Source organism: Pipra filicauda, unplaced genomic scaffold (genome assembly GCF_003945595.2).
Source record: "Pipra filicauda isolate LSUMZ 115617 unplaced genomic scaffold, ASM394559v2 scaffold35_size7292922_pilon, whole genome shotgun sequence".
Taxonomy (NCBI): domain Eukaryota; kingdom Metazoa; phylum Chordata; class Aves; order Passeriformes; family Pipridae; genus Pipra; species Pipra filicauda.
The window spans coordinates 2,535,264-2,549,207 of record NW_024104487.1 but is presented as its reverse complement, the minus strand read 5'-3'; the positions used below and the strand labels follow the sequence as shown (position 1 = coordinate 2,549,207).

Below are 13,944 nucleotides of genomic sequence, written 5' to 3'. Positions count from 1 at the left end.
GCTCTGCTTACTGTTTGCTCTGTTCATAGATTTAAAGTAAGGACTTGCATGGTGTACTGGTTATCTTCACAAAGCCTCCTCCCAGTATTGGGTAGCTGTTGACTGCATTTTAATAAAGCTGATAAGAAAACTGGAAGGTGGAGTTGTTGTGCCTTTTTCCTGCTTGACAAGAGGCTACCCTTGTCTGTGGTGCTTAGCATTTTGATCACTCCATCATTAAAGCCAACATGTTTAAATTTGTGCCCATAGTACTCTAATTTTGATGACATAGCTCAGGGAGAGAGTATTTTTCCTGTATGTGAAATGGATTTTATTCAGACTATTTTCAGCTGTTTTCTCAAGTTGCCAGTTTTTAACTGTTGTAAAATGAAGAGTAGTATAATTAGCCATCACTAATCTAATGAATAATTAATTATGCCAACTGATACTCTTGGATATTCAAACACACAAAGTAAATAATTCTTATTTATAACCAAGCCCAGGTTATGGAGTACGTAGCCATATGTCAAACCCAGGAATTATATGTTTAATTTTTTTTGTCCACTCCCATTCAATGATGGGGACAAGTCCACCATGTATTACTGCAGTCAGTTCCAAAAAGGAACCATTAAGTACATTTAATGAAAATTAGTAATCTCCCTACATAGCTGGTTTACTGTTGTTAAATAGCAAGGAACCACCTCACTATGTCAGCTCTTCTAATTCTCCTCTCCCACACTCGTTTGTTTTTTTTTTAAAATAGCATTCTTGTGAGTTGCATTTGATTTAAAGTTGTACTTACCAAGCCATGGTTCTGATTGTGAGCATGCGGGCAAGGGTGCAGAACGCTTCATTCTACCCACTCAAAATTGAATTTCAGTATTGTTAAAAGTTTGAAATTTGCCAGAAGTACAAGAACATGTTGAAGTTTCACCTTCATAGTTGTCTCTCCTTTTGATTTCAAAGGAGAAAGAGTACTAATACTTCTGTCAGGTCTGTGGCAGCTTATTTCTGGCCAAATACTACTCGGGAAAATAAATACAAAAAGAGCCTTGTACAAATGACGTTCCTGCATTTCATTTCACTGAAGATAATACTGACTAAACAGGTAGAATTATATGCTGGTATGCACCTTGTAAGCAGTTTGACAAAACTGAGAGAAAATCGAAACACTGAGCACAAATATTTTTCTAACCAAAAATATTTTTTAAATGAGAAGTATTTCGTAATGATTTTTTAACTTGCACAGCATGCAAGTATTTTTAACATGAGCAAACACAGGACTAGCATGGTAAACTGATGCAGTAGCAGTGAACTGTCACTCACAGTTCTTTTGCAGTCAGGTCTTTTAATTTATTCTGGTCCTTCTTCCTTTCAGCACATAGCCTGGTAGTTGCTAGGCAACCATAAGTGATTTTTACTGCGCATGATTTCTATGTGGTAGTTGTTGTGGTTATTATTTTCTAATTACATAAGCGGGGACAAGGATTAAAATCAGAGTTGTATTAATAATTACCAATTTTCTCCTACTGTATCTACAACACAGCAGTTTGAGATTATGTTAGAAAAGATCACATTTTTTTATAGTATGGATGCACATATACAAAGAGAGTGTAAGATAAATAGTACTTCTTTGTGAGAGTAGGTTCTATAAAAAGGATAGAATAAGCTATTATTGATCTGAGTAGACAAAATCATACTCTAGTGTTTTGTCTGTTGTGTATTTCATGCCCTTAGTGCTTTTACTTTCATTGCCTTAAAAGATTCTCAGTAATTAATTATATCAAAAGCTGGAAGGTTTTCTCTGGCATTCCTAGTTAGTAAAATGTGTGAATAAATCACAGTTGGCTGGTTCTGTACCAAAAAATATAGCTGTTTAATAATTTATTACTGTTGTATTTTTAAAATAAAATACAGTATGAAGGTGATTGTGTGTATATAAAAAGAGAACAAAATACAGCCATGACATAAAAAGCTATAATCATCAAGAGCTCTTTCAATAGGACAAATATACTAAACATGTTTTAAAATTTGATCAAAATTATTTTATTAGTAGCTGTTTCCTTTATGCTGAAGTCATTCTGTTTGGTATTAGATTCTGAACTGCAACTGAAGAAACACCAGCTTCAATGGTTTAGTAATTTTACTCGTATAGATATTTCTGTTAAAGCTGCTGAGATTCAAACAGGGCATTGATAACTCAGTCCTTCTGCATAGCCAATCCCCATTCAAACTGTGCAAAGGTGCAGGAAGGTAAATTACAGTGTGCTGTGTAATGATGCAACAGGATACTGCTTTGCTTTTCCTCAGGATCAGTGCCTTGCATATATAAGTTGTGCACTGATCACTTAATGAATAGCTGAATTCCTCCTGGACTTTTTTTTTATGATCATAAGTAGTCTGAATGTTTCACAGATATAGAGCTTCTTTCACATCATTTTATTCTCGTTTTACAAATGGAGAATAGGAACTTAAATTTCAAGATACCATTTGGGCACCAGAGATCTGATTTCTGGTGTTCTTAGTGTTGTATATGTTCAGAACAGATTTCACTGATCTCAGTTGCAGCTGTGACTGCTCAACATTTCCCTCTATTAATAAAATAAAATAAAAAAGGTCCTCAATTTGCAAAGAAATAGAAACACATTGATTTAGCCAGTTGCATAGTGTGTACTTAATGCATTGCTTTTCCTTGTATTGCTTCCAGTTTCACTTTGAGAGGGCAGTCTGTGATGAAGAGAGGTTCTGTCATGTGGCGTGACAGTCACGCAGGTCATGAACAAGATTGGTGCCTTTAAATCCATAGTATAAACACTTTGACAGGAGAAGTATGAAAGTAATGAATTTGTGACTCTGTACCAAAGATGGCAGGTGCAGTGGCCGGAATTCCACAATTCTTTGCTGGCAGGAGAGAAATAGTAAGACTTGTCATTTTATGATTTGCTCTGTTTCAGTAACAGGGTGCTTCCCAAATAAATTAGATCTCTTGAGTGAAATTGCTAGTAGCTACCACTGAGGTGTGAGTGGCATCTTGGAGTATCTATCCCAAGAGCTCTTTGGGGTAGACCTCACTGTCATCTTTCCTGGCTGAGATGCACCGTACACCCACCGCCTTGTCTCACCCTGCAGCAGCACACCCCAGAGTGCCCTCAGGCATGTGCCGTAAACTTGCTGGGATCGAGGAGTTACTGATGAGCAGGCAAGGGGAGCGGCTTCTGCTGCTGCAAGTCCGACAAAAGTTATCAGGATGAGACAGAGGCTTTTGGTTTCTCAGTCTGAATTGTATGAAAAAATATTCTAGCTGCTAGTTGGTGCCCAGGATATTGGTGGAACAACACTAATTAGCAGTCTGCAGTTAGAGCATTTACACTGTTGTCCTCTCTGATGCAAGGAGCACCATTGTCCCAGGACCATTCGGAGAACAATAAAAAATCGAGAATTAGGTGAGCACCAGCTAGTTAGGAAATGAGGAAAATCTCTTTATTCCTACTTATTCATTAGTCTCTCAGTTACATAAGAAAAATAGTACCTTCTCAAATTCTAGTGTTATTTCAGGCATTAAGAAATGCATAAGGTATAGTAAGCATTCATTACTTCCATAAAGGGCAGAGCTGTTATGTGCTTTTTATCATCCTTATCCTCCACTACAGAATTGCTTCAGTTAAATTTCAATTCAGTTTTAGTGTAATGTGTCTCATAAGATCCTACAGCACTCTGGAGGATGACTGTGAGAGAGAAGCTCAGGCGGAGACCAGGACTTGGCAGCCTTCTTGCCCAACTCTGTGGTATTCCTGAGTTACCATCTGAAGATGCAGCTGAGAAAACAGGGCGTTTTTGGTGTAGCTGTGAGAGAAGGAAGCATTTCAATGTGAACTGGGAAATGCTCATGAATGCTATGTGCGGTGAACTACCGTTCTTCACAGCAGAGCTTTTTTCTGCTCCTTTGTGAGAAAAATGACAGGCATGCGGGGAAAAAAAACAAAACAACTAAGTCCATAAGTACCTTCAACACATTTCCTCTCCAGGTGACTTACAGTCATGTATTATATTGGAAACCGCAATTAAGAAGATTTTAAAAAGACCCTCAACTTGAAAGTGTTAAAATGGCTATTAAAAAAGGATAAACTATGTGAAATATGGGAATCTTAGAAATTCTGAACACCTGTAAGTAAGTGATAGGCAATATTCCTAGAGTATGAAAGTTTTATAGATAACCTATCAGTTTATTTCAGATGACTGAAAGAGTACAAATTGCAGTAGTGATTTTCACTATAGTTGCAATGATTTTCCCAAAAACCCTATAGTAATTAATAGAAAACCTAGACTAACATCTCGTTAGTCCAGTAGCAGTCAGCATATAGTATAATGGAAATCAGTATGAACAAATAGTGTGCTATGATGAGGAATTACAAAACCAACTATAAAGTGATGAAGAAGAAGATAAACTGAAGAGTGACAGAAGGGACACTTCTGATCAAATCCTGATCCCGCTTCTGTAAAGCTTATTATACATAATGATTTTGAATTATGATGATAACTTAGGACAGCACTTTTAAATTGTAAATTAATTATCTGTATCAAATTTAAAAATCAGGGGTCAGTTTCTAATTATTTGAAAAAAAATGATTTTATTTGTTTTTATTTGTGCTTATGTGCTTTTTTGAGGAAGTTGAAGTAGTTCTTTTCATTATGGTTTGTTTTTCTCAACAGTTCAGGACGGCAGCTAAGTGAAGTCTTCATTCAGCTCCCGTCTCGGAAAGAATTACCGGAGTATTATGAATTGATTAGAAAACCAGTTGACTTCAAAAAGATAAAGGTAGGAACCGCTTTTGGAAGTGGAGATTTCTCTTTTTGTTTTTATTGTACAAAAAGGTGGGCATAAAGTCATCTTTAAAATGGCAACATGAATATTGCATGTACCTGTATTTGTGGCATTAATTTTAAACATTGTTACACATCTTTTTAGTAATTTTGTTTAGTGTATATTGCAGTGTAACACTGTCATTTCAAAGTCAAATCAAACTGTAGCAGTGTGACATGAATGGCACTCTGCCGCAGTCCGAAGAGGGGATGGGACACAAAGGTGGGATGCAGGTAGAATGCTTTATTCACGCGTGTATGCTATCTTTTATCAGCTTGGGAGGGGAAAGGGCCAGAACATAGGGTGGAGCATGAGACAGACAAGCGGGGGGGCAAACCAGGATAGGGACACGGGCAAAAGAGGGAGGAACGTGGAGGAACCGGGGAGAGAAGAGGCGAATGGAGGCTGTCCCCTCTCTGCAGCTTCTCCAGCCAGTCGGCAGAGAAACAGAGGAGCAGGGAGGTGGATAGGCCAGGACATGCCCGGGAAATATAAATTCGGGGAAGCATACAATGTGTATATACATAATAACTGTAAAGTCTGTATCACAAAGTCCGTTCAACCGCTGCACATCTCCTTCCACTCCAGAGATTTTCCCCATTCTGACTCCTGGTCCCTCACAGCACTCTCAGAGATGACATCTAGTGCCTCTTTTGCAAAGACTTGATTTTGACTTGGTGAAAACACTGTGTTTGTGAAGATTTAGTGGTTCTGGGGGAATACAGTCAACCCTAAATTTAAAATCATAGAATCATAGGTATCTTGAGTTGGAAGGGGGACCCGAAGATCATTGAGTCCAACTCCTGGCCCTGCACAGGACCATCTCCAAGAGCCACACTGTGTGCCTGAGAACACTGTCCAAATGCTTCTTGAACTCTGTCAGGCTTGGTGCTGGGACCACTTCCCTGGGGAGCCTGTTCCAGTGCCCAAACACCTGCTGGGTGAAGAACCTCTTCCTGATATCCAGTCCAAAGCTCCCCTGTCACAGCTTCAGGCCATTCCTTCAGGTCCTGTCACTGGTCACCACAAAGAAGATATCAGTGCCTGCCCCTCCTGGTTCCCCTCACGAGGAGGTTGCAGACTGCAATGAGGTTTCCCCTCAGTCTCCTCTTCTCCAGGTTGAACAGATCAAGTGACCTCAGCTGCTCCTCGGATGGCTTCCCCTCTAGACCCTAGCTAGCATCATATCTTGGAACAGCCAGGTCAGATCCAACACAGTTTAGTAGATGAGGTTTAGGCAGCATGTTGCATGTTAAGTGATATAATAATTCTATAACTTTCATTTGTGTCACAGCTTATTTTGTTTCCTTGCTAGAAAGAAGAAACTGGAACTTCTTGTACCAAAAGAGCTCCATTTTTCTTCCTTTTAACCCTTCCAGTTCATGTAGAAATTGCTTCTTTTTTCTCTGTTAACTTGATGCATTTTTTGAGTAATATGTTAAAAACATGGTTGAAGATTTTGTTTTAAACAGATACTTGTTTTGATGCTTAGGTAAAATTTTTAAAGAGAAAGCTTTTCATGTGTTGAATCAAATATTAAGTCAGTGTCTTGTCTGCTGTTTTTCTTTCTACACCGATACTTGTCTTCATTTCCTCAATAAATGCAACAGGAAAGAATTCGCAACCATAAGTATCGGAGTCTTGGAGACTTGGAGAAAGATGTTACGTTGCTGTGTCACAATGCTCAGACATTCAACTTGGAGGGATCGCAGGTCTGAATGAATTAATTTCTGTTAAACATACAGGTTTTCCCTACCTAATGTTTTTAGTGCTTGTTGATTATTATTTTTGTAAATAAACCCTATGGTTTAATTCTTACATCAAATAGAAAAAAATGCCCACATTGTTAGAATCATCCAGAATTCACTGGACACAGATTCAGAGTGTGTATACAGAGAAATTGTTTTTTACTTTAATTCTGAGATCAGTTTTTTCTGCTCTGTGTGTACTTTAAAACTACAGTAAGACAATTTGAATGTATGGTAAAAGGTGATGTGTGTAGAGTAATACATCAACTTAGATTTCCACAGTGGATCACAGAAGGAGCAGATGTAACAATACAGCTTAGGACAGAATGTTGAGGAAATACTTCATGGTGAGCTCTTCAGTTTTGCTAATGGAAGATACAAATTCAAGGTTTGTCCAGTAGTAAAGATGTGCGTATGAAGCTTTATACCCTCTGAACCCTCTGGTTTTTTTCAAAATTTTTTTTTTATTGTTGAAAGGTCAGTGTCCATTTTTAGAGACAATAATAATAAATCCCAGATGAGTCTCAGAGGTTTAGAAGGCAAACTCATCTCAAATAGATGTTGTACACACATGAATGGGCTTGGTGGTGTGAATTCAGAACAGGATACTAACACAAAAGGATACTAACAAAAAGGAAAGACTACAAGATCTGGATGAGAAACTAGAAAGTTTTCTCACCATACAATGAAACATAGTCTTGGGTGATTATTTTTATAGATGAGGTCCAAAAAGTGTAATGCAAATACAGTATTAAATTGAAGCAGAGAACATGAAGACAGCCCCCATAATGTGCAAGAGGAAAAAAAAAAGATGTTAACAGAAGCCTAAATAAAAGTAAGCTGAAGGGTGATGCTTCCCATACTAATGCATCCTTCAAATTTCTAAACGTTAGTGATTCCTTTAGCTGAACTGAGGAGTTTATATTAAAATTTGAGAATTAAAAATGAGTATGCAATTTAGGATTGTTGGATACAGCTCATAATTTTGTTATTATTTTTGATATCTAGAGATAAAAAATGTTTTCTGTACATGTGGTGTTTTTACTGTCTTCAGTTACATGAAAACAACCATAAATAAAGCAACTGAAAGTATCTCAATAAGACAATTAATGATGGTAGAAAGCTTGGGACAAAGTTTTGTTACATGTCCAAATGTAAATTTTCACTCTACTGTTAGTCATAGAGCAGTCAAACAGCTATAAATATCTAATTATAACAAGTGGGGGAAAAAAGTGAAGGAAAGTTAATACCAAAAAGTGTGGCTGAGACTTCAGAAAATGGTAAAAGTTGATAGAAAAGATAAAAAGAGGTAAAGAAAAATCAGTAGTGAAATGGGAAAAATAATAAAATTATTTTCATCAGAGTGACTGAAGTTGCTCATGGGAAATTGGTCTCTTGTTAGACAAAGGTGGTAAAATTGACAGTAAGCCTGAGTAGATAGAACTGTTAGTAGATATTGCTACTCTGTTTGGAAATAGCTCAACGTGTATCAGAGTGTTGTAGTATTATTTTCTGCTCCAATGAACCAACATTAATTACCTGACCTAGAGTTTTTATAGCATGAAGCCCAAATAACAAACATGTAGCTAAGATTTTATTTTAGGATTTTTTCCTCTGTGAAGTTCTCACACCATTTATTTTTATTTCCCCTGAGTTGCAGGACACTTCTGCAGTAGTCCTCCAGTTTTCAGGGCTACCTTGCTACCCTGTGTTCTTTCTAGTAGTTCAGGTCTTAGCTCTGACATACCAATTCACATCAGTAAACTAGATTAGTTGTGTATGCACTCAAAAACAAAGGGCTAATCGAGGTAGTTGTTTAAGCACACAATGACTGCAAGTGTTCTCTTAGTATGATGGATGCTGCTTTTCCTTGAAGCAAAGCAGTTACATCTGAGATGGAACCTTATGAGGGGTTTTCAGGGATAGAGCGACTTCATGGGTTAAGGCTCTTGTCCTCAATGCAGCCTCAGTGTTTTGAAAAGTTTTTTGTGTTGTAATGGTTGAATGAAACAGACGCATAGTTAAAAATACTTTATATCTCTTGAAACAGATATTTGTCATGAATGTTGTCATTTGTCATGAAGTTCTGTTGTCATTGCTTTTCCCTTTATGAAGGGATTTTTTGGAACCTGTTGGGTTTGGATTTTCATCAAAATAATAAAATTTGCACAGCTTTTCATGAAGCAGCTCCAGGGTTTTTTGTGTATCAAAAGAGATATCAATATTAAAGATAATTCCACATTAAGAAGGTTAAAATAATTTTTAACCCCCCTCAATTTACTTGGGAAATTCTGTTTGAAAGTCTGGGTCATAGTTCTTTCCTAAATATGTAGTGAACAGCATTAAAAAAGTACAATGTTGTACATTGCCTTTAATTCTTTTTTCTTAGAAAAGTGTTTTGTCTGAGAAAGAACAGAAAGTTAGTTGAAAGAGCCATTCCTATGAACAATTGAATACTCTAGGCTTATTCATATGAAAAATAAAGGGTTCTCAGAGGAACTTGGCGGCTTCTCTCAATAGCTGACTTGAAAAGAAGTAGTTATAAGAGAAAGTCAGTTATTATTTGACTTCGAGGAAGGAAGCTCTGGAGTCTCACAGCTCACTAATGTCATAAGACAATATGAGAACAGCCTTTCCAAGGCATTAATGATTGTTTTATTTATATATAATTTTATATATATATTTTACCATGATCAAGGGCAGTCAAACATCTCATAACAAAAAGTACAGCAGCACTTGCAGAATGGGGAAAAGTCCACAGTGAGAGGCAGTTATTCTGAGAAGGACTTGACAATCAAGTGAAAAATGGGAATTGCATATTTCATGTAAAGTATTCTGAACAAACTTTTTCTAATTTGGTTTATTGAACCTACAAAATATTGGAGCAATTTTATCAGGTTTAGCATACAGATTGTATAATGGCAGCCAAAAATCCTCCTATTATCTTTTTTACAAATACCAAGTGTCCCTTTATACAAGAAAGTATGTCATTTAGCCAGAGGAGTAGTATGACAGCCAAGGTTGTTGACGATGATAAAATTAAATGCGGTCTTTGAGTCTGTACTCTTCTATTAACTATTCTTAACTGTTTAGTGCTGAATTGTCCAATGCTTGGCTTCTGATATTTTATGAAACAAACTGTACACTGTCATTTGTTTGGGTGATTACAAAGAACCAGATACTCAGCAAGACAACAAGATTTTTAGTGTGTTAATCTGAGAAATGTGTTACAAGCCAAAAGAAGTCCTCTCACTCTTGACAGTCCCCTCATACTTGATGTTAAAGAGAAAATCTGATGTACCAAAGATACTTTGGAAACTACAGAACATTTGAACACGTTAGGTTTAGAGCAAGCCCTGATTTTGTTTTTCAGACATCTTAGATCTGAGAGGAAGGAAGGAATGAGCTGCTTGGAATAAATTATTTTCCTTGTAGCCACTTTGGATTTCAGAAAAAAACCCTAAAGATAATTACATGAGGGTTAGCCATTTGTCATTATCAACTGTATTGCTAGACTATAACCTGTTTTTTAATTAAGGTGCTTACTGCTGAAGTCTGTTCCTTTGGTAGTTTTTCAAGGTTGTTATGATCTAATGAAAATCACAGTAGCTCCTGTGGTAATAGAAATTATAAGAAAAACATTCTAACTTGACATTTTAGATGTAATACCTTGTAACAGTTGTTTGCAGCTCACTACTGACAAATTTCTTCATTGAGAGCATGAAGAATTAATTGTACATTTGTACATTAATTTGTACATGTTGACATTTCTTGTACAATTCACGTAACAGGCACTTTTAGTCAGTATTTGAAAAGGCCATGTACTGTGTAGGTTTGCACTGAAAATTAAGATGTATGCTGTGAATTTTTGATATTGCTTGACTTTATAGTTGTGACATAGATTTGTATCTGTACTGTAGATCTATGAAGATTCCATTGTTCTTCAGTCTGTGTTCAAAAGTGCGCGACAGAAGATAGCCAAAGAAGAAGAAAGCGAGGATGAAAGCAATGATGATGAAGAAGATGATGAAGAAGAAGAATCAGAATCAGAATGTGAGTCCCCTGCTAAATACTGAAAAGAAAGTGTATCTGAAGGTGGAAGGAAAGGTTTTCCCGTTTCTGCATGGAGACTGATTGCAAGGTTCTGTTTTCCAGTGGTGGAAGTAATTACTTACTAAGTTTGCTGCTCTGTGTTTTAACATTCAGTGTAAGTCTTTCAGCCGAATTTTCTGGCTGTACTTTTTAGAGTACAGTAAACTGTTTTTAAGCCAAAAACAAATCACGGAAGTGCTTTGTGGACTGGCTATGAGTGTTTATAAAGCTTTTGTGTCCTGTTCATGTTATTTGTAAATAGAAGTACCTGGAAAGGCCAGAGACAATCTTTTTCCATGGGTGGTCAACCTTTGGGCATGGTGCGACATACAGAGTTCATCAGCTGGTTGAGAACCACGTGATGTTGCAAATACCCTTTAGTGTGACAAGGACTAAATGAAGCTCCAATTGTTTCAGGACACTCATTCAGTCCCTACAGGCTTGGAAATATGATGAAGTGGAGAAGCAGGGATCCCTTTGTTGCACTTTGTGCCATCCAGTACATTGACTCAAACTCTCCGACTACCTTTTCTCTGGTTGAAGAAGCTGTAATACTTGGCTCTGAGCTACTCTTCCAAGTGTGTCACGTGGATGTGCAAAGCGTGCAACTTTAGTAGCTCATTTGGAAATGAGCGGATATTCTGGAATCAGAAATTTAAAAAAGGTGTCAGCTCAAAATTTGCTGGTCACCTCCACATAACATTTCTGTAGTTTAAAATAAAAAAAAGACTCAATGTTTCTACCAAGGCTAAACATCTCTGTGGCCAAGGAAGAAAGTATTTTTAGATGTGTATCTTCTCACAGGACCATATACTGCCTGTAGACACTGTGCATTCTGAGAATGAAAAGAAAGGGCACATGGTCAACTTAAAGTTAATCTTTATAGTTTAATACAAGCTGTTGTTAAAACTATCAAGAAGTAGAGAAATCAAAGCAAATAGCTCTGTTTCATTGTTCCACAGTCCATATAAGGTCGGAGGGGAATATCTTTCAACTTGCTACCAGAGGTGAATCTCTGTGAACAGAGACAGCATTTAAAAGTTGATAAGTGAAAGTTACATTAATGTTGCTGTTAACTTTTTGCAGCAAAATCAGTGAAAGTCAAAATCAAGTTAAATAAGAAGGATGAAAAAAGTCGGGAGAAAGGAAAAGGCAAGAAGAGGCAAAGCCGAGCAAAAGCCAAGCCTGTCGTGAGTGATGATGATAGTGATGAGGATCAAGATGAAAATGTAAGTTTTGTTCAGTGAGACTGTGGAAGTGGTTACAGTGATTGCATCTCTGCCCTGTCCTGCTTACTGTCAGAATTCTCAACTATTCATGCTTAAGCACATGTTTAATCTGTAGTGATCATCTTGAGAGATTTGGGTGGGGGTGTTAACTGTATCTGGGTGTGCTTATGAGATCTGGTCCCAGTGCTGGAAGACAAGAAGTCTAAGAAGTTTGGAGCTTATTTCTTCGGGCTGTTACTACATCCCTTGAACCTTTAAGTCTCATGGTCTGTTTGCTGTTGTCCACAGATGAAAAACTTATAGCTTGATGGGGTTTTTTTTGGTGGGTGCTTCTACTATTTCAACAAATGAAAATAGATGTGTTCCCAGTTGTTTTTAAATGTCTGGATAGAAAGAAAGAGCTGGTGTTTCCTGACTCTCTGTCTTTCCTTCTCTTAAAGGAGTCTACAGCAATTAGCTGAAATGTCATGAAATAGAACTACTAGATAACATAGTAGCTTTCTTAAGGCTATCTTGATTTGTCAGTTTAATTGTCTTTTTTCTTCCCTGTACTTCCTTTTTTTTTTTTCCTTCTTTTACAAATTCCACAGAATAGCTGGAAAGAATTTCTGACTTGTCTTGTGTCTCTTACCTCTAGGACCAGTCGGAAGCAAGCGGAAGTGATGATGAGTGATCCATAGGGTTTATTTTCTTGGCAGAACTGACCCCTTCCCCTTCTCTCCTCTTTTCTTCTATTTTACACCCAGTGAATTCTTTTTGTCAAATAGACATTGGGTTGCTTCTGTATTCTCATTCTCTAAAAATTAGCTTTAGGATAGTGCCAGACAAACATATGATATCATGGTGTAAAAAAGAAAAAAAAATGTAACATATTGTGACCAAATAGGCCTCAAAAAACAACAACAAAAAAAAACTTCTGATGGAAAATGGGGGATATTAGTATATTTCTATAGGCTAGTTTTGACTTCGTAATTATTTGATTGTGCCTGGTTTTATCATTTGATAAGGTGTTTTTCAGTGGCCTCAGAAAGACAGAAAAATAAAAAGTCTTTTGTAGCATTGATAACCAGGAGAAGTCATTAAAAGCCACTGGTTATTTTATTTTTCATCAGGCAGTTTTCAAATTTCTAATTTGTTCTGTATTGTTTTTTACACTGTGGTACATATATGCAACTTTGTTTAATAGCTCATAAATGTTCAATAGTTAGCCTTCATCCACCTTGTCCCTTATACGTTTTTCCACTTTATGCTTGACGATCTTCAGAAAAATGCTTTTTGAATTGTATCAGATTTATGTCTACTGTAAACTTTGCTTAACTTTTTTTTCCTCTATTAAAAAAGTTGGGTTAAAAAATGCTATTGAATATTGCAATCTATATAGTGTAATGTATGGCTTCTTTCATCAGACTGATCTTCTATGTTACCAATGTGGATTATCACCTTTTCCCTAAAGTGTACTTAATCTTTGCTTTCTTTGCACAATGTCTTTGGTTGCAAGTCATAAGCCTGAGGCAAATAAAATTCCAGTAATTTTGAAAAGTGTGGTGTTGGTGCTTTCCTAATAAAGAGATAATTTAGCTCAATAGATGCGGCCTTGTGTTATGAGTTCCACACAAATCTTTTTATAGGAGGGTCAAGGGCAGGAGTGTCTCCTGTAAAATTCAAGTACCTTAGAAGTATCTTCTGAGATGGAGAGAAGATACACAAAACATACTAAAATAAGAATAATAAAACCAAAGTAGTAAATACCTTGAAGTAAAAGCATAGTTCATTACTTAATTACAATTAAAATAATTAAACAATAAAATAAACATTTCTTTTCTTTTAGGAAATGTGTGTCCATATGCCCTGATGGGCATGAATACAATTAATTATGCAGGCAGCCAGCTCACCTAGAAGTCTGTTTATTTAAAGTATTATCTTGAGGTAACAGGGTGGTGATGCAGTAAGATGCGGTAGTGTAAACATTTGAACTACATATCTGCAGTTAATTTTGCTGTTCTGGATAATCCAAACTTCTTAGATTTGAATATAT

General features: G+C 36.7%; 1 protein-coding gene across 5 annotated transcripts in view; it reads left to right on the top strand.

Annotated features, from left to right (window-relative positions):
- SMARCA2 (SWI/SNF related, matrix associated, actin dependent regulator of chromatin, subfamily a, member 2) overlaps positions 1-13,492 on the top strand; it is a 120,059-nt gene extending 106,567 nt beyond the window's left edge. For all 5 annotated transcript variants that reach the window (XM_027752187.2, XM_027752189.2, XM_039384490.1 and 2 more), the window contains 5 exons: positions 4,690-4,795; positions 6,451-6,552; positions 10,509-10,641; positions 11,767-11,909; positions 12,547-13,492. In XM_027752187.2, the coding sequence (XP_027607988.1) occupies positions 4,690-4,795; positions 6,451-6,552; positions 10,509-10,641; positions 11,767-11,909; positions 12,547-12,582 (520 nt within the window). In that variant the 3' untranslated portion in view covers positions 12,583-13,492. The remainder of the gene's footprint in view (positions 1-4,689; positions 4,796-6,450; positions 6,553-10,508; positions 10,642-11,766; positions 11,910-12,546) is intronic.
- Positions 13,493-13,944: the final 452 nt, after the last annotated feature.